Below are 20,276 nucleotides of genomic sequence, written 5' to 3'. Positions count from 1 at the left end.
TATTTTTTTTAAATTTATTTTTATTAAGATTTCTTCATATAATACAATATTTAGAAATCACAAGAAAACAAGAAAAAATACCATCAGCATACAGAAAATAATAGGAAATAAAAATACATCAAGCCCACATTATGGGGAAATTGGCTGATTCATGCATTATAAGAAATTTATACTTAATCCTATTTAAAATGACAGATTAAATACATTTTTCTTAAGTTATCACCTTAAATTACAGTTTTATCAGTAAGAAAAGTTTCCAAATGTAATGGTTGCAAAAAGATATATGAATTTGTTTCCCAGGTGATCAGATATTCGCAGGGAAATTTTAAGAAGAATGTGCCACCTCTAGCTATCACCTTAGGCTTCAGCTGAAGGAAGGCCTTGCGTCGAACTTGAGTTTGTCTGGAAACATCTGGGAAAATGGAAACTGTTTGCCCATAAAACAAAATTGACTTTTTAGAAAAATACGCTTTCATAATTATTCTTTTCTTTTCCACAGATATCATTGTTACTAAAAAGGGTAGATCTCTTTAATATAGGTTCCTGAGTGTTTTCTAGAAAGCTAGTGAGATCTAAACTATCAGGAATATTAATGACATCAACGCCTCCCTCTTCTATTACTTCTATAGCACCAGATGGTAAATAAGCATTTAAAATTTCTCTCTCATCTATCTGCAGCTGTAAGACATCCTTCAGATATAACTTGAAAAATTCTTCAGGAGACAGGTTAATGAGTAACAGGAAAATTCAATATTCTTAAGTTAGATGCCCTAGAAATATTTTCAAAGGCTTCCAATTTAGAATATATCAAGTTATCCTTAATTGCTGAAACCTGAGCTGACTGACATACTTTAATTTGGGTTTCACACCTCTCCACTGATTTTTCTAAGGTTTTCAATCTAGTTTCCTGTTCAGCAAGTTTTTCTGACGTAATTTCAGTATACTTGCTGAAACTCTGAAAATTGTCATGCAATGACTTATCCATTTTCAAGATAGCTTGCATTATATCTTTCAAGAATATCTCCTTACTATCTACCAATGGGTCCTCCAATGTAAGATGAGAAAAGACAATCGGTTGGGGAACCGGAAATAGTTGGGTCTCTGTGGTCTGAGAAGACTGCAAAGTCTCTAAATCTTGAACTTTTGATAAATCCTGAGAAGGAAAACTTGCTTCTAAATTTGAGAGTTCAAGCCTTCCAACTATGGGTTGTGGAGGTGGGGTGGGTCCCCCTAAAGATAGAGGAGTCTCTGGGAGGTTAGGAGAACATACCGGTAAAGATGAAGTAGCCAGTATAAGATGTTTGTCCATTGGACCTTTGCTCTCACTCAGTCCAGGTCTCCCTTTAACTCCTCCTTTCCTTTTCCCCATCCAAACAGTGGGGCAGAGCCCAATGCACGCGGACACAAGATGTAGTCCCGCATGGCAAACAGGAGCGGACGCGAGATGTAGTCACTGGCAAAGCCCCTCCACCTCCAGGCAGAGATGACCAGCAGGGTGCCTGCATGCAGGGAACAGTCACGCTCCCGCCCCTTAGATCTAATGGTAAAGAATTCCATATGGATAGTCCAACAAAAAGAATGCCTTCTTATGGGTACATTCCAAAGTTGCAAATTTTAACTGAAGCATGTTCAATAGGGATTCATAAGCCAAACAAAGATCCCTAGAGGGGGTGTAAAATTCTAAGATATTATGTTCTGGGTATTCCTGAGTGCATTACCTTATAGATGATTACCATTAGTTTAAATCTAATTCTATAGAAAATCAATAACGGGGTTACACGATTCCTACAACCCTTTCCATAAACTAGTTTTATAGCTATTGTAAGTGCATGGAACATTAAAAGCAGTGTTAATTTTTTAATTTTTTGACACATGCACTAGGCCTGGCAGAGCTGAAACACCGATGGGCAAACAGAAAGAAAGGGTTAACAGTCAAGTGAGTTAGATGGAGAAAATTCACTAACAATCAATGAAATTCCACACAAGAACATCTTCCTTACTGATAATGTGCAGGCCTATTTTAATTACTTTTTCTGTTCCTGTCTCCAATGTTGATTATGTGTGCCTTCTCTAATTATTACGGTAGTACCAGGAACAATTACCTCATAGGTTTTCTTAACTTAGGCCATTTTCTTTAATTGGGCCCTGTCTCCTTTTACTATCTGGCATATGAGTGATGGCTGGGAATAGATATTACAGGCCCAATTTTCCCTAGTTAGATGATGTTTTCTGGGCACATCGCCTTTTCACCGGAAAAGGAATAACCATGATTGGCCAGGTATTGTGGGCATGAGGCCTAGTTTATTAGGATGATGGACATCTTGGTGTCACTCTGCCCCATCTTGTACATCTAGGTTTACCCCATATAGAGGCCAGGCCAATTAGTGGACGATGCAGCCAATCCGGGGCCACTAGGATTACCAATCCTCGTTAGGTCGCTAACCTGCGAAGGACCCAGTCTATCATTAGCCACAGAGGGAACATATATAGGAGACAGTTTACTGGCCAAGGTTGTATTAGAGTGTCCATGCCAACGCTTCCTGGCTCTGACATTCGACTGAAGAAACAAGGAGCTTTCTTGTAATCCGTGAGGCCATGAGAGTGAAAGTTGGTCGTCCCCAGTGTTTCACAATGCAACTGAATTCTCTCTGGGACAATGACCATTCCCCCAGATCCAGGGTCCAGTGGCTGAGATAATCATCATGGACGTTGTCCAGTCCCACTACATGAGCCGTTGTAATGGCCTACAGATGGGCTCCACCCAGTGAAACAGCAATTGGGCCTCCACCTGCAGTGGAGCACTCTTGGTTCCCCCTTGCCTGTTGACAAATGCCACAGCTGTGGCATTGTCAGAAAAGACCCTAACTATTTTGCCTTTCAGCTGCACTTGGACGTCAGAGGGAAAGCTTCCGGGTCAGTGGGCCGTGTGCAGGAGCCGTTGATTGCGGCTTCGTGAAGACCAGTAGACTGCATGCAGAAGCCACTGCTCGCAGCTTTGCCAAGAGAACTGCAACTGGGAGGAGGGAGCCAGCCAGAGGAGGTAAACATGGAAGGCACAAATTTGGGAAGTGGAATGGAGGGGGATGATGAGGGGCACATTGGGACATGGAAGAGAGGGAGAAGCAGGAGCACATTGGGACACAGAAGGAAGGGAGGGGGCACCAACTTTGGACAAAGGATGGAAGAAAGTTTGAACATGGGACACAGAATGGAGTGAGGGAGGGGAGCATGAACTTGGGACATAGGATGAAAGAATGGAGGAAGTGAAGGAAAGAGATGCTGAGGTGGGGAGGGAATAGAGAGGGAGAATTGTTGGCATGGGTGTCTCAGTGAGATGGAAACAGATGGTGCACATGGGGAAATGAAGAAAGTAGGTGAATTGTTAGGCACAGGGAGGGAGAAAGAAATATTGGATGTGGTGGTGGGAGAGGCATAATGTACAGATGCATGGGGAAAGAGAGATGAGAGGGGAGAAATGTTGGATGTGGTGGTGGAGAGAGAACTTATTTTGAGGACGGTTTCTTTAATGTTTTTATAGACTGTGTATTGTACAGAATCCGAGTTCCAAACTTTAAGAACGGTTTAAAAAAATTGAACATGTTCTTAACCTGGGCACTGTCTGTACTGAAAACAGGATTTTAAAGGTGGGGGCCTTATGACATCCTCAGAAACCTTTAGTTTTGCTGAATTCACATCCACTCCGATTTTCCCATAGAGCGTAATGAGCTGTACTCACATATCTGCCATGTGCTGTGCTTCTCACCACAGCTGTAAATGGAGAAGGGATTTCTGCTTCAGACAAGGGTAGCTCCAGCAGTTTGTCTCTTTGGGCTGTCTTTTATTCAGGTTCCAGAAACTTGAAACTCTTGACCCCTCATGCTCTGACAGTTCTTGGGGGGGGGGGAGAGATAGACACAGCCAACCTCCATCAAACCTCCCATCCAGTTACAGGGTCAAATCAGCCTGCGCTCAAGTGCCTGACTCTACAAGGGAGAGCACAGCTTCCCATGGGACCTAGCCTTGAGTTCTCAAGTGTTAATGAAGGCCGGATAGGCAGGTGCTCTTTTAAAAAAAAAAAAAAAGTGTGGCTCCCCCTGGCTGTAGACCCCAACATCTGGCCCTTCTCCGAAGCAGAGCTCTTCCCAGGACTTCTGGGAACCTCTTAGTGTAGGGAGCCTTGAAAAAATATCAGATTAAATCCCGAAAATAAAAAATTTAGTGCACAGCAGATGAAAAGACATCTTAACTTACTTGCAGAAGTTAAGACTGAGAAGGGGTGCTGCACAGAAAGACAAGGGGGCGGAGAGAAGAAAATGATTGATGTCTTCTGCAAGCAACTCGCAAGTTGAGGTGCTTAGCCCATCCATAAGGAATTGTATGCTGTTTGCACAGGAAACAAACCCCACCCTTTAAAAATTGTGGTTTAATCATGTGACTTTTACAGTCTGCTTATAGACCCATGACATGAAAAGTTAGCCATTCTCAACATCTTGGATCCACTACTTTAATCACCCTTTCCCAAAGACTGTAATAAATATATGTATCAGCAAATTTTTAACAATCTCAATGTCCAACAAAATAAACCAACAACTTACTGCTGTAAAGTCCAATCACCATGTATATGACACAGGTCATCAGCACACTTTCAAACAGGAGATACAGGTGACTTGATATTAACATGGTTGTTTTTTAGATTGCTAAACTACTAGTGAGAAAGAGTTTTTGTTAGTCCCCATGAGGAAGGCATGAGCTGTAACACAATGAAATAGAGTTGTTTAATTCTTCAAGTACAAGGGCCATTTCAAAAAGTAACAGTAAATTGACAGTATTTCATGAAACGAACACCCCTGGCATTTCAAACTCCTGTGCAGGGAAGAAACATTTTTAGAGGAAGTGTTGACACTGTCCAATAGATGGCATGGTATACTTAATTGGTAGGGCACCATATACAAAATGGCAGCGCCCTTAGCTATTTGCATGGTAGAGGAGCAGCGTGCAGTCATCAGATTTTTGTGGTTGGAGGATATGAAACCTCATGAAATTCATAGAAGAATGCTGCAATAGTATGGAGAAGCCTGCATTGGTGAGAGAAGACTTTATGAGTGGGTAGATGCATTTAAAAATGGGCAAACATCAATTCCAGATGACGAACACTCCAGTCGTCCCAGCACAGCCATCATGGATGGGAAGGTGGGTCATGCTGATGCCATTATTCGTGAAAACAGGCCTATTTCTTTAGAAGTTCTGGCCAGAAAATTGGATGTCAGTATTGGATCCACACGTACTATTGTCAGGGAAGTTCTCAAGTTGCGTGCATGGTTGGTGCCTAGGATACTGGTGGATGAGCACAAGATGATTCGTGTGCAGACTTCCACAGTCTTTTTGGTGTGGTATTAATGATAAAGGAGAAGGCTTCCTAAAATATATCGTTATAAGGCACGAAACCTGGGTGCATCACTATGAGCCTGAAAGCAAGAGGCAATCTTCATAATGGTGTCACACATCATCTCCAGTCAAGAAGTTGTTCAAGCTTCAAACCTCCGCTGGAAAGGACCTGTTCATGCTCTTCTGGGATATGGATGGACCAATTTTGGAACACCATCAGGAAAAGGGTGAAACAGTGAATAGCACCCGATACAGTACAATGCTGGAGGAGAAGCTGAAGCCAAAAATACTAAGCCATCGCAGAGGACTTTTGTCTTAAGACATTCTTCACCTTCATAATAACGCACATCTTCACAAGGCCACTGCAACTCTTGACACCACTCGAAGATTGAGATTTCAGTTCTTACAGCATCCTCCATACATTCCTGATCATGCTACATCTGTATTATCATCTGTTAGGACCCTTGAAGGACGCTCTGAGAAGACAAAGATTTGGAAGTGAAGCGGTGCATTTCTGGCTGAAGGCACAACCAAAAATGTTTTTTCCCCAATGGAATAAAGAAGTTGGTGCAACGGTGTGAGAAGTGGGTTGAAAAGGAGGGTGATTATATAGAAAAATGACATAATATTTGTATCTCTAATTGAATTATATATGTCAAAATATTCAATTGCTGTTATATTTTGAAATGCCCTTGTAGTAGATATGCTGTTACTTTCTTGTGGTAGCCATGGATGCTTGAACTCTTCCCCAACTAATTTTCTACCATTTAATAGGGCTCAGCCTCACATATTTTCAGCCTTAAAATCTCAAGCCTCTTAACCACACTGCCCAACTCCAAAGGTCAATGTCACACAATTATATTTACCTAAGGGTGAGGGTATATTCTCCATGAATCTTGCTGGACGCATCTCTGACCAAGAAGGTTCCATCTGGTGTGTCACGCAGTTTCTCATTTACCTCCTCCCTGCGAAGAACACACAGATTTGAACAGGGGGCCAAGGAGGAGGGAAGAGAAATGAAAAAGGGCAGCAAGCCCCACGCTAATTTAAATAAATTCCCCAATCCTCTTTTCTAAGGCAGGCTCCTTTACTTTCAGCAAATGTTAATGAGATCCTGGTTAAAGCTGACCAGTGTAGCTTCTTGCCCAAGAGGCACACTGCACCTGGCTGCAATACATCCACATTCAAGTGGCTTTTCCTACATTACCCAGACTCCAGATTAAATCTGTTTTTTATTATTTCAAAATATATCTTAAAACACTCTTGTAACTGTCAAACAGGAGTTGGCTCTCAAGATATCTATATCCAATACAGAAAAACAAATTTCATGGGAAAGATATTTAAATCCAAATCTCAAAAAATATATCAATGTTATTAGCCTAGTGGTGAAGATACTCACTGAAGCACATTTACTAATAGTGGAGAAAAAGCCTCAACTGCTTTATAAAATGCTTTCAATTTCAGATGGCAACCCAACGGGTTATAAGCCAATCAAATTCTGTCTCATAGGCAAAAAACTCCACCAAGTACAAAATGCTGTTTTCAAAAATGGGTTAACCCATACCACTGTGCACTGTTTTCTTGTGTGGGATAACCCATTTTTGAAAACAGCATTTTGTACTTGATGGAGTTTTTTGCCTATAAGACAGAATTTGATTGGCTTATAACCCGCTGGGTTGCCATCTGATATTGAAAGCATTTTTTAAAGCAGTTGAGGCTTTTTCTCCACTATTAGTAAATGTGCTTCAGTGGGTATCTTCACCACTAGGCTAATAACATTGATATATTTTTTGAGATTGGATTTTTTGTTATTATATTTTTCTTGTGTGACAAAGATATTTAAATAAAATTTTGTGCCCAAGATCAGGGTTCAATTCCTGGGTCAGTTCTCATCAAATCTGTCAAGAATACTGCGAAGTAGCACTCACAGTTCCTGGTGAGGGAGAGTCCTAGTCACTGTACTATGGTGACACCTAGTGGCCAAATTTGGGGGTTGCTAGCAGGGCATTAGAAAGAATCTTGGTGCAAAGCCTCTGACAAAGACTGGACTAAAGCTAGTTGGGAGTTATAAAAGAGGGTAAAACCCTAGGTAGCTAAAAATGAAATAAACTCAAAGACCAAAAAGAGCAGATGGAAATTTTCAAGTCAAAAAAATTATCCTTGCATCTTAACCTAGGTCTTAAGGAAGTAAACAACTGTAAATTGTTTTCATTTGAATTAGTGTGGCTGCTCTCTGGCCTCTTGGGCTAACAAGAACTGGTGGTGGTGGATGCTCTGGAGACATCATTAAGAGCCCTACCCATTGCTAATCCAACTGCTAGCTGCTGAACCAAGTTACCTGGAAATGTCACCCCAGTACCATTCAGCTTCCTGGAGTGAGGTGCTGGAACCAGGGTGACTGCCATTGATGTTACCAAGGCTATTTGCTGATGGCTTTGGCTTGGATGGCTTTGGAGGGAGAGCTGTAAGGAAACAGATAAAAACTATCACATAGCACACAGTTTGCTAAATCCTGCATGTCCCCTCCAGCTTCTATTTAATCCTATGCTTTCACGCCACTAAGTAATTCAAGGAAGAATAACATTTGGGTGGATGGCACCAAACTATCCACTGCTGCCTGCCTTGGGGAGTTACAATGTTTTCTGCTCATTTTTAATTATTCCATCTAGCCTGAGAAATGAAAGGTGGAGAATCCAAATGGAACTCTTTCAGGACATCATCCATAAAGAGGCAGACAGAAGCCTGCTTAAAAGTCCTTTTGTTTAATTTGGTTTAATGTATAAAATTACTTTCTTTATTTAAGCAATCTTTCTGTACAATATGTATATGCTTGTTAATATTATGAAAAATTGATAAATTAAAAAAAAAAAATCATCTGCGAAGAAGGGTAAGCACCTAAATCCAGATGCTCAGGGCGATCGAGGAGAACAGTCTCAGCAAAGGCATCAGCCAGATCTAAAATAAAGACAGTGGCAGGAGACAGAAGAATCATAATATCTGCACCGCAACTACTGCAATCGAGGTCTGGCATAGCCAGATGAAAGGGCTCCTGAACAGGAAGCTTTGCCAAAGGCACAATAGACCATAAAAGTCCCGACGCACCCACCGGCTGCGTCAAATGAGTGAGGTCTAAGGAATATGCCTTTCAGAGGAGCTGAATAAAATCCAGTGAAAAGGTCCATTTTGCTACCATGGCAGGGCTCTGTTGAGGTACATGCGCTATGCCAAGAGTCCCCAGACTCGGAACGCAGGCGTTTTGCGCCAGACTCCAGGATGGCCTCTGGGGGAGATTTTCTTTGGAAGGTACAGACCCAGGCTGGCTCCCCAGCCCAAGATTACTCAGAGGAGGCGAAGTCCAAAGCTCCTGCCTCCTCCCCCAGGGTGCTACAGCACGCGGTACACAATCGCTGATCCAGCGCAATCAATGTCCACATTCAACAGATTAGTAGTGGCTGGGAAGTCCATCCAAAATGATTCTGTCTCAAATTGAGTGGTTTTTGAGGCAGAAATAAAAGTTTAAGGCTCTTCAGCTTGGAACAAAGACGAATGAAGGGAGATTGAAATCTACAAAATCCTGAGTAGAGTTAAACGGGTTCAAGTGGATCAATTTTTCACTCCGTCAAAAATTACAGACTAGGGGACATTCGATGAAGCTACAGGGAAATACTTTTAAAAAACAATTGGAGAAAATATTTTTTCACTCAGAGAATAGTTAAACTCTGTAATGCATTGCCAGAGGTTGTGGTAAGAGCAGATAGCGTAGCTGGTTTTAAGAAAGGTTTGGACAATTTCCTGGAGGAAAAGTCCCTAGTCTGTTATTGAGAAAGACATGGGAGAAGCCACTGCTTGCCCTGGATCGGTAGCATGGAATATTGCTACTCTCTGGGTTTTGGCCAGGTACTAGGGACCTGGATTGGCTACCATGAGAAAGGACTACTGGACTTTATGGACCATTGGTCTGAAACCAGTAAGGCTGTTCTTATGTTCTTAGAAAAAAAGATCGATTTTAAAATCCAAGATGGCCACCGTCACTAATTCACACCAAAAAACGGCAAAAAATAAAAAATTAGCAATTTGGGGTCTTGAGAGGTGGGAGACCTGAACCCTACCCTCAGAAACTGTGAAAAATAACTTTAAAATCGTTTTAAAAGCCACCTCCGAAGTTCCCATAGGAGATAATGGAGGTTTACTCACAGTTATGCAGTGCCAGACTGTCAGTAGCTTTAAACAGCATTAGAGTGGAGGAAAATGATTTTCTGCCTCAGATACAGATCCAAATGGATCCAGACTGGAAATTTTCAGACTTCCAGCTGGCTAGACACAGACTACAACCTCCGCCCCCACGGATCCTCGTCCACTCACTCAGGGTGGGTGGGTTTCACTCCAGATGCATACAGCCTGTGCTTGAAACCTGTGACAAGGTCACTGCAAGCAGACTCCCAGGGGAAGGGATCCCAAGTCCAGAAATGGTAGCACACAGCAGGCTGGCTCCACCAGAGTTTCTCTGTAAAGCAACAGTCCGGCACAGTGGGACTGCGTCCTTTCCTCCGATAGGGGATCACCTGGAAGGGGTCTCAAGGCATTGAAACCACCGAGAAAATTAACTTTAAGCAAAAAAAAGAAAAAGCAGAGCAACTGCAAAGACTTCTGCTTGGATTGCTTGCAGAAATTGTAACTGGATATGTTTTCTAGCTTTCAAGCTAAGGGGGTGGAGCATGTGCTCAGCAAAGTTTGTGGATTTCTGCAACTCTCGGACTGCAGGTTGGGATTGAACACCTAGCGTATCCAGAAGGGATTTTTAATTATTCATCTAGCTTTAAATAAATTTGTAAGCCATCTGCAAAATTATTTGGAAGGATAGGCTGAAATTCCCAAAACATATATAAGTGTTTAAATTAAATGATGGACTTCCCCTGGCAAAACGAAAACCTCACAGAGGCCTAAAATGCCTCATAAAATGGAACAAGGGAAAGGAAAGGTCACCGCAGAAAAGGGCTCGTTATGGAGTGTAGCTAAAAAGGTTACAAGAAGATATGTTATCAAGTTTTGTCTATTTCAACCTCTTTTGCAGTTACCATATGAGAATTGCTTGACTCTATAACCTCTGTTAATGATGTACTTTTATTCACAAAGGCTTTCTATCATTTGTTCTATCATCTTTCAGCTTCTATGAATATTTGTTATCTACCTGCACACAGATACATGCAGAAAGGGTGAACGCAATATTACTTTCATCCAGTTTGAAGTTATCCGTGTCCCAAAATCACCTCCACCACAGTCACACCAAGCTTAAAAAACAAGCTAGATTGAATTTCAACTCTAAGGGGCTCCTTTTACTAAGGTGCACTAGTGCTTTTAGCGCACGCAGGATATTACCGCACGCTACACTGTGCGCTACGCAGCTAGAACATCAGCTCAATGCTGGCGTTAGCTTCTAGCGCGCGGGGCAATGTAGCGTGCGCTATTCCGCGCATTAATGCCCTAATGCAGCTTTGTAAAAGGAGCCCTATGTTTCATGGGGAAAAATAAATATGTGAAAAACATTTTTATGTTCCAAAGTCAAGTTAAAGTATGTATCTGCTTTTTCTTTGAAAACTGGGGTAAAGTCCATGGGTAAAAGATACCTACAGACTTTGTCCCCAGGTAGACAGGTTTAAAACAGCCCCTAAAGGGCACCCTCGCTTCTGAGCATATTCGCCATCAATATCACCCTATCCTGGGCTAGATTACATCAGACCAGCTCATGCTACCTGGAGGAGGCTGCTCTTGCTGGGACTCCCAGGTTGAAACCAACATCTCCAGCACTAATGCTGAGAAATCTGGACCCAGTTCAGGGCTGTGAAAAGAAGTGAATAAAAAAGTTAAAATAAAAGACTTAATAGAAATGAACTTTACCAAAAAACTTTTAAAATGCAGATGAGTCTGCAAATGCATTTACAAAAAATAATTGTCCTCAAGGGCTTCAGGGCACGATAAAGACATGAAGTTAAAAACTCCACAATGAGGGCTATTTAAAAATATAAAACAAATCAGAGAAATATCATATGTAGTCATGGTTAAAAATGTATACAAGTATATTTACACATACCTAGAACCAGATGATCTGAGAAGCAGGGGACCAAATATTTCACCAAGCGCTCTTGGGGTCAGGCCATTTTTCTCTGACTGCAGACACACTTTGCTAAAATGCGTGAGCAGGTACTGGAGGGTTAATAAGTTCTGGAGAGGAACGGCAGAGGTCTTGAGAAGCTGTAAGAGTTGCTGCCTGCAGTTTTCCCGCTGAGGAACTTCTGGATTGGAAGAACAAAAGTAATTAAGAAACAAACACTCAAAAATTAGATGTTTCTAATTTCAAGGGGCAATCAACCATTTTTATGACATAAATGTACACTTTATTTGTGCAAACACAGGATCTGAAAATTAACCCTCCACCACCACCATGTGTGAGAAGCTAGAAATATACACACTAGATAGCAAGTGAATATTTTCTTAAGTGTCAGAACCTGTGGGTTGTGCCACTTGAGTAGCGGATGAAGATAGACAAAAAAATGAAGTACTTCATGCTTTGCCCAATAAGGACACCATGCAGCCTTTGATACTCAATATTACTCTGTCTGCAATGGATGGTGCTGAAGTAGTTGGAGAACTGAGTGTCAGTTGAGCAGAAGGGTAACACACCTGAGGATTCGAAAATTTAAGGTCCAAACCAACCAAAGAAGATATATAGCAAATTCAATTTGATCTGGAACAGAGGTGAAAATTGAAACAACTTCCCATCTAATTTATTTTAAAACAGGTGGAGTATGCACTAGAGAATGACACAGTTATACTGTTTCCTGCAGCTAACCGCAGGTGACCACAGAAAAAAACCCCAAAAGAACGGGTAAAATTTATATCTGTTCACCGATGGCATGGGGGACAAACCTTTTCATTGCTCCAAGGAGCGGTAAAAAGCTTTGTACTTGCGAGGAACCCTACGCATCACAGCTCCCCAATATCCCACCATTACTGGTCTGGCAGCTCCAGGCCCTCCCCTCATGGATCCAGCTCAGCCCCCGCCCTCTGTCATGGGTCTGACGGCTCTAGCCCACCCACCCCCTGCTCTTGGGTTCAGTGGCTGCAGCCGGCTTCCCTCCCTCCCTGCCGCTGGCACACACCTTGTAGAGCGAACCGATCTATACAAAGGCTTGCTCAACGATGCTTGTGGCCTTCCCTCTACCGGGCTCCTCCTTATGATGCAACTTCCTTCTTTTGCAAAGGAAGATGCATCATATGGAAGGAGCCTGACAGAGGGAAGGCCACGAGTATCGTCGAGCAAGCCTATGTTCGATGACTCGCTCTGCAAGGTTTGTGCCAGCAGCAGGGAGGGAGGGAAGCCATCTGGACCTGCCGGACCAGTGAACTAGTGCTGCCTGATTCATCTTCCGGTCCCACTTTAAAAACTAATTACATCCTGTGGAGGATCGCTGGTGCATTTTCCTCTGGTGCATTTCCCTCTGCCGCAGTCCCGCCCCTCCTCTGACCTAACGTCCTGTTTTGGTCTGGGTTGGACTGTGGCAGAGGGAAAGTGCACTGGCGATCCTCTGTAGGCTGTAATTAGTTTTTAAAGGGAGACTGAGAAACCAGGGGGACGCTGGATGATGATGGAAAGAAGGGGAAAACATGCCGGCCTTTGCCCTCCCCCCCCCCCCCGGTGTAGCTATTAGAAGTATACAGAGGGAGGGTCCAAGGAGAGGGGCATATGCTGGACTGAGGGGGGGGGAGGTAGCGGGGAAGAGATAATGGGTCTGAAAACAGAGGCGAGGGAGAGAGATGGTGGACAATGGGATAGAGAGAGGGAAAAGAAAGGGATAGAAGTTGGACCCAAGGGGTGTTATGCAGGAAGGTGGGGATAAAAATAATGGATAGGGGGCAGTTGGGAAGAGAAAGGGAGAGATGATAGACCCTGGGGTGGTGGGAGAGGAGGGAAAGATGCTGGATGAAAGGGGAGTTGAGAAAAGGACAGATGGTGGATCTGAGGATGGTGGGATCCATCGCTGCAGGAGCTCTTTCATTCTTCAGGTCGTCGGCTGCATAAGTGAAGTAAACATGCTGCCTTCCACAGCTAGAAGCTTTCCCTCTGCTACTACTTCCTGACCTCACTTAGGTGCGAAGCAGTAGTAGAGGGAAAGCTTCACTCACGCTGCTGGTAGCCCGAAGAATGCAAGAGTACTGTATTATCAGATCCCATGGAGGAGAGGAACGCAGGAGGGGTGAGTGGTTATTAGAGAAATGATGGAATGTGGAGATGCAGACTAAAAAAAGGAAAGATGCCAGACCTCCGGGGGAGGGGAGGACAGAGACGGAAGATGGATAATGAGCATGGAGAAAGAAGAAAACGTCAAATGGGTAGGAGACCTTGGCAAGCGAGATCAGAGCCTGGGACCAACATGATTTGAATAACGACCAGACAACAAAAGGTAGAAAAATAATTTTATTTTCCATTTTGTGATTAGAATATATATGAACTGAAATGTTTATCCTGCCGGTGCTGGTGTTAGACATGGGTAAGGCTCAGGGCAGAAATTTGGGAGGGGACCCCAAAGTCCTTAACTAGCCTGTGTTATCTTCAGCTTCCAGCATGCTTAGGGCTTTCTCTAGCTTGGGGGCAGTTGCTCTAATTGCACTCCTTGGCCTAACATGCCTGGCATGTGTGATCTTTATATTTTACACAGTATAAGAGGAAACAAATCTTTTCATTTCTTTGGTGTTGTACTATATGGAAGGTGTGGCTTCTTGGGATTTTGGTTTAATTTATGTTTATCATTTTTGGTCAGTAATTATGTATTTGGCATTTGTGTTGTGTGTGACCGAGGTATTCTGTTAAGATGAATTTTCTATGTAGCATTCAGTTTTCCTGATAGTGGAGGGGAGATCCTTTATTTGTGATTTATAAAATGACAGTTGTACAGCATAATGTTCCTTTTGATAATTTCAATATAAAATAGTTATTCAAGACTTGTTTGTATGGGATCAGACAGAGTACATGGGGGTGTGGCGGGGACAGAGTCGGCAGGGACGGGGACAAATTTTCCCCCTATGTCATTCTCTAGTATGTACCCATACCTTGAGAGATAATTTCCCGTCACTTAGTCCTGAAGGAGCTTGAATTAGAGCCAAAGTCTTTCAGAACACTACGCCAAACACTGGTCTTTCCTACCAGCTAGGCCCATGTGCCTGAAGTAATTTTCAGGGTGTGCGTCAGGATGCAGGCCTCAGCAGAAGGGGATAGAGGAGTCTGAGCCCCACAGTCCCCAGGTTTCTTTTCCTTCAGCAGATGTTTCTAACATTTAAATCTAAAGCAAAGAACAAATCTGGTATGCGGTGGCAAATCAGGTCACCCGCCAGCAAAGCAAGCATCTTTACATATGGCTGAACCAGAGGAGTTTAGGTGGCAGGAGCAAAGTCCTAAATGGCATGTAGGCCACAGCTGCAAACTTGCATAGTAGCACAGCCTGTGTACCCAAGATCTTTGGGGCGCCCCTGATGGACCATGCTTAATGCTGTTAGTGGGTCTTGAAGCTTCTATTTAAACAACATCAGATACCAGCCTGTTGGCTGGGATACTCCATATTAGAAACAAGTGGCACAAGAAGCTTGGTCTCCAGAACTCTCCAGAACTCTCCAGAACTTTCAGCAGTTTGACTACTGCAATAGGCATTCTGTCTTCCCCATCATGGAAGACAGCTTACCGCAGTGGCCTTTTCTACCCAAGAGCTTACGGCAGTAGCCTAAGTTAACAGATAAAGGAAGTATGAGAAGTATTTTCTCCTTCTGTCTGCAGTGCTTATTGCCATAGCAGAATTTGTTTCAACACATATCTTCTCAATCTGGGGAATGTCTCTTGTCTCCTGCAGCCTTTGCACTAATATCAATTGGTTGAGACTGTTCATTATACCCTATGCTGTATGCTGAGATGTTTTATTGGGTATGGTGTCAACATTATAAGCAGTATACCAGGGGTGTCCAACCTCGGCCCTCGCCAGGTCGAGTTTTCAGGATTTCTCAAATGAATACGCATGAGATCTATTTGCATACAATGGAAGCAGTACATGCAAATAGATCACATGCAAATTCATTGGGGAAATCCTGAAAATCCAACTGGATTACGGCCCTTGAGGTCCAATGTTGGAGAACCCTGCAGTGCACTATGCCATAAGATGACAGACAATTTCAGCTTAAATAACCGTACATACGTCAAGATTATTCTTCTGTACACTGCCTTGGGTCAATTTCTTCAAAAAGATGTTTAAAAAATATCATAATGAATAAAATAGAATTCTGACCTGAGGAACAGAGATGTGCGTGAAAGATTCAACAGAGGGAGAGTAGCCTTGGCCAGACTCTCAAATATGCTAAGAAAAGTGATGTGGAGACTAAAAAAAGCATGGCAAAGACATGCTCTTAATACTGTTATTCCTATCAGCAGCACTTGAAGCCCAGCTGCTCAAGAGCCAAGCCATAATAGAAAAATCAAGACAAATTTCTTGCAGGAGAAATCTCTTCTACTGGGAAATCTAAGGACATTAAAATGTCTTACCAGATGAAATTGACTAATCAGAATCTCTGTAGTTTGGTGCCATAAAAAAACTGGTGGGGAAAGAGATGTGAATTTCTGGATCCCTCAACCTAACATGGGAGGTGACTGGAATGCATACTGCACCACATTCAATCTCTAATAATAAGTAAAAAAGTACAGAATTCTTTTTCATCATGAAGTCTAGAAGCAGAGGTAGAATATACATAGGAAATGACGTTATCCTCCGATGAAAGTAGTACAGACAGCGAAGTACAGACAGTTCTTTGACATTGCATTGGCAGTTTTTCCATCTCTGTCCAAGGCTTCTAGAAGCTTCAAGTGATGCACTCAATGCCACAGAACCAGGCAAATAATCTGCTCTTGCAGAAGAGGACACTTAAAGCCAGGAAGAAAATGCAATTTGAGAAACTTTTTGGTTCAACTTCAGGGGAGGAAAGGGTACTTTGATTTATATTCAGATCATCTTATATTCGAGTATATATGGTATATCAATTTAAATTTTGGAATCCTCATCATTGCATTGCTGGCCCATGCACTTCCGAATGCTGTAGAGTGCTCCTACAATATCACGCTTTCAAACAAATTCAATCACCGCATCCAAATTCCTGAGCACTGAAAGCTTCAGACAACTCCAAGGTGTCATCTTTTCAGGCAAAACTCATCTACTCACCCTGTAGTATGTGAAGGATGTCGCCGTACACTGCGGCAGGTATCACCGGCTTTGGCAGGTCCTGCAAGTAGCCCTTTAGTGCTTCTGCCAGGGAACGCATGTCAAACTGCGCCAGGTCTCCCAAGACATCTGGGAGAAGGGGGGGAAGGAATAATAAGATCTCATCCAAAAGGCAGTTTCTGGCTTCCAATTTCTGAAGGTAGATTTATTCTGCATTATATGGTGGGCATCAATTACTAGAAACGTTATTACCCAACAACCCAAAACCACACCCCCTCTTACCTAGACAGGCCTCCTGCTCCAGCAAACATGACACAACCTTTTATTATTGTTTCTTTTAAGACAATCCCAACACTACGTCCTCTATTTTTTTTTTTATCCTTCTCTCATTTGTCTGGGCTCCTTCAATATGAGCAATCATACAAAAGTGATTCAAACCCAATTCCAATTTTATTCAGGACTTTCTATCCCACCCATCAAACAAGCTATCTGAGAAGCTTACAGGCTAAAACGGGGAGGTAATATAAAGGATAAACAAGACTGGAGAAAAGATAAAGGGAGGAACTATACAATTCTGAACAGGAGAGCAGATGGAAAACCCAACAAGGATGGATACTGTGTGGTTAAGACTTACATACACTGAAACAACAACAAAAAGGAAGTATACAGCGAGGCTAGCGAAAAGCATTGGCAAAAAAAAAAAAAAAAAAGTTTTTTGTTTTTTTTAATCTTTATTCATTTTCAAATTGAACAACAAGGCCCTGATTCTCCAAAGTGCATCCCGATTTTAGGCGTCCTACAGCTGTCTAATCAGCCAATCGGGATGCACGTTTAAAAAAAAAAAAAAAATGCTCCCCAGGCAAGCCTGAAGGCGCCTCCGGGAGCCTAGGGAGCCCCGCAAGATGCCTAAGCTCGTCTAAGGGCCTTAGGCGGGCCTTAGGCTGAACCTAGGCGGCCCTACGCGTCTCCCTAGTAGAGGAGAAGCTTAAAATGTAGGCCAGCAAAATGCTGGCCTACATTGTAAGTAGACGCGGCCGCTATACTTATCGCAGCAAGGGATCTCTCTGCCGCTATAAGTATAGCGGGCCGCGGCCCCCTGACCAGGAGGGTGCCCAAACCCTCTGCCCGAAGACGCACCCCCCCCGACACTACCGACCGCCCCCCCCCGACATTACCGATCTCCCCCCCCCCCCGACAATATCGATAGCTGGCAGGAGGGTGCCCAATCCCTCCTGCCCGAAGACGCACCCCCCCTCGGCGCTAACAACCCCCAAACCTCCACTCCACCAAACCTGTTCTTAGATGGAACATCTTGAGCCGGCAGGCACGCCTCGTCGAAATGAAGCGGGCCCGCCCCTTCCCGGCCCATCCTGCCGAAGCCTAAGGCCTGATTGGCCCAGGCTCTAGAAGCCTGGCCCAATCAGGCCTTAGGCATAGCGGGTCCGCCCATTCCCACTTAATCTAAGGCCTGATTGGCCAAACAGACCTTAGACTTAATCTAAGGCCTGATTGGCCAATCAGACCTTAGACTTAATGGGGATGGGCGGACCCGCTATGCCTAAGGCCTGATTGGGCCGGGAAGGGGCGGGCCCGCTACATTTCGACGAGGCGTGCCTGCCGGCTCAAGACGTGCAAGACCCATCTAAGAACAGGTTTGGTGGAGTGGATGTTTGGGGGTTGTTAGCGCTGGGGGGGGGGGGGGTGCGTCTTCGGGCAGGAGGGATTGGACACCCTCCTGCCAGCGAAAGATATTGTCGGGGGGGGAGATCGATAATGTCGGGGGGGGGCGGTCGGTAATGTCAGGGGGGGGGGCGGTCGGTAGTGTCGGGGGGGCGGTCGGTAGTGTCGGGGGGGGGGCGGTCTTCGGGCAGAGGGTTTGGGCACCCTCCTGGTCAGGGGGCCGCGGCCCGCTATACTTATAGCGGCAGAGAGATCCCTTGCGATAAGTGTAGCGGGCCGTGTCTAATCTAACCCGTTTCTCTAACCTGCGTCTGTAACATGGACGCCGGTTACAGCCTACAGCTGCCTAAAATCGGGACGCACTTTTAGAGAATCAGGCCCCAAGTGCACAAAAATACATTATACAAGTAATTCCAATACACACTATAATATCTAACACATAAAAATCTAGTAATGTAATAACCCCCACCCAACCACCCACCCTTCATCTCATTTTCAACCGAAATAGAAATATACACGTGTTATATAACATATTATAACATATCCTATAAAATTATTCCCAACCCCACCCTCCCCCCTTGAGAGTGCTAAATACAACTAAGAAAGAAAGAGAAAAGGAAAAGAAAAGAATTAATGACTATTCATCACAATAAAAAGTCTTAAGGTCTGTCTTAAAGCGCTCAAGAGAATAATGTAATCTTAGATGTTGGGGTAGCATATTCCAGAACTCAGGGCCTGGGGACAGAAAATAGTGTGCTAGTTCCCTAGTTCAGAATTGAAAGAGTAGCTTCCCATTAAGGCTCTGTGTTGGGTGTGTGTGTGTGTGTGTGTGGGGGGGGGGGGGGGGTAACAGGTGCTGTATCCCTGAGAATGTGTCAGACAGGAACGATGAAAATGATAAAGGATGTGCAATGACTTCCCTATGAGGAAAGGCTAAAGAGGCTAGGGCTCTTCAGCTTGGAGAAGCAACAGCTGAGAGGCGATATGACAGAGGCATATAACACACCCAGTGAAGTGGAAAGGGTAGACTTGAGTTGCTTGTTTACCCTTTCCAAAAATACAAGGACTAGGGAGCAGGGGGGAATTCAATGAAGCTACTAAGTAGTAAATTTAAAATAGAGAATGACACGGTGACAAAATTCATCACCGTTCCCGTCCCCGCGGATAACCGCGGGAAATAATCCCATGTCATTTTCTAGTGTCTATTTCAACCTCGGTCCTACTACACCAGCATTCTTCAAAGCAAAGCTTGCGGGTCAGTGGTGGTACCCAATTATACTCTGATTCTTTCCTCTCTCCTTAAAGAATGACATGAAGATGGTTATCCGCGGGGACGGGAACGCTGATGAATTTTGTCACCGTGTCATTCTCTAATTTAAAACAAACTGGAGAAAATATTTCTTCACTCAGAGGGAAATTCCAGAAATGACATCTAAACTTAGGCGCCAAGAGGGTGCCTAAGTTAATTCAGAAACAAGGTTTGACATGGAGCCTACCGGTGCCTAAATAGGTGCTGGAATCGTGCATCCGGAGGCGCCTAATGCCACTATAGGCGTGGCAAACATTGGAAGTGGCATTAGGTGCTGTAAAGCGCCTACGTAGGTGCGATTCATGGCAAAGATAGACACTGGAAAATGTAGACCTTGAAAACCCTGGCTACATTTCCGGCGCCTATCTTTCCCAGAGGCATGATTCTCTAAATAACACCGTCATGTGATCGACGGCCACCGATATCGGTGCCATTTAGAGAATCCAGGTCTCAATGTAAATGATGGTAAATGATTGTAATTTAATCCACCATATGTCTGTTGGAAAATACTGAAACTTTAAAACACCCTTTGTCCATGAAGCTTGAATCTCCAAATCTGTATGTTATGACTATACTTTAAAAGCTGAAATTTGTACCTCTATGTCCACTAAGTTTGTCCTGCTTATACTGTGAATTACTCTTGTAACCCGTTC

The 20,276-nt window shown here is 43.6% G+C and overlaps 1 protein-coding gene across 3 annotated transcripts in view; it reads right to left on the bottom strand.

The window, feature by feature from the left end:
* Positions 1-20,276, bottom strand: part of PIK3R2 (phosphoinositide-3-kinase regulatory subunit 2) — a 133,843-nt gene that overhangs the window by 13,849 nt on the left and 99,718 nt on the right. For 2 of the 3 annotated variants that reach the window (XM_033956883.1, XM_033956884.1), the window contains exons 5-9: positions 16,635-16,763; positions 11,474-11,675; positions 11,136-11,221; positions 7,724-7,847; positions 6,252-6,350 (exon numbers count right to left, since the gene is read on the bottom strand). In XM_033956883.1, coding sequence (XP_033812774.1) covers positions 6,252-6,350; positions 7,724-7,847; positions 11,136-11,221; positions 11,474-11,675; positions 16,635-16,763 — 640 coding nt within the window. The remainder of the gene's footprint in view (positions 1-6,251; positions 6,351-7,723; positions 7,848-11,135; positions 11,222-11,473; positions 11,676-16,634; positions 16,764-20,276) is intronic. The other variant, XM_033956885.1, reaches the window with a different exon arrangement.

This window comes from Geotrypetes seraphini, chromosome 8 (genome assembly GCF_902459505.1).
Source record: "Geotrypetes seraphini chromosome 8, aGeoSer1.1, whole genome shotgun sequence".
In the NCBI taxonomy this organism is placed as follows: Eukaryota; Metazoa; Chordata; class Amphibia; order Gymnophiona; family Dermophiidae; genus Geotrypetes; species Geotrypetes seraphini.
Note: the sequence above shows the minus strand (reverse complement) of the source record. Positions and strands in the feature narration are given on the sequence as shown.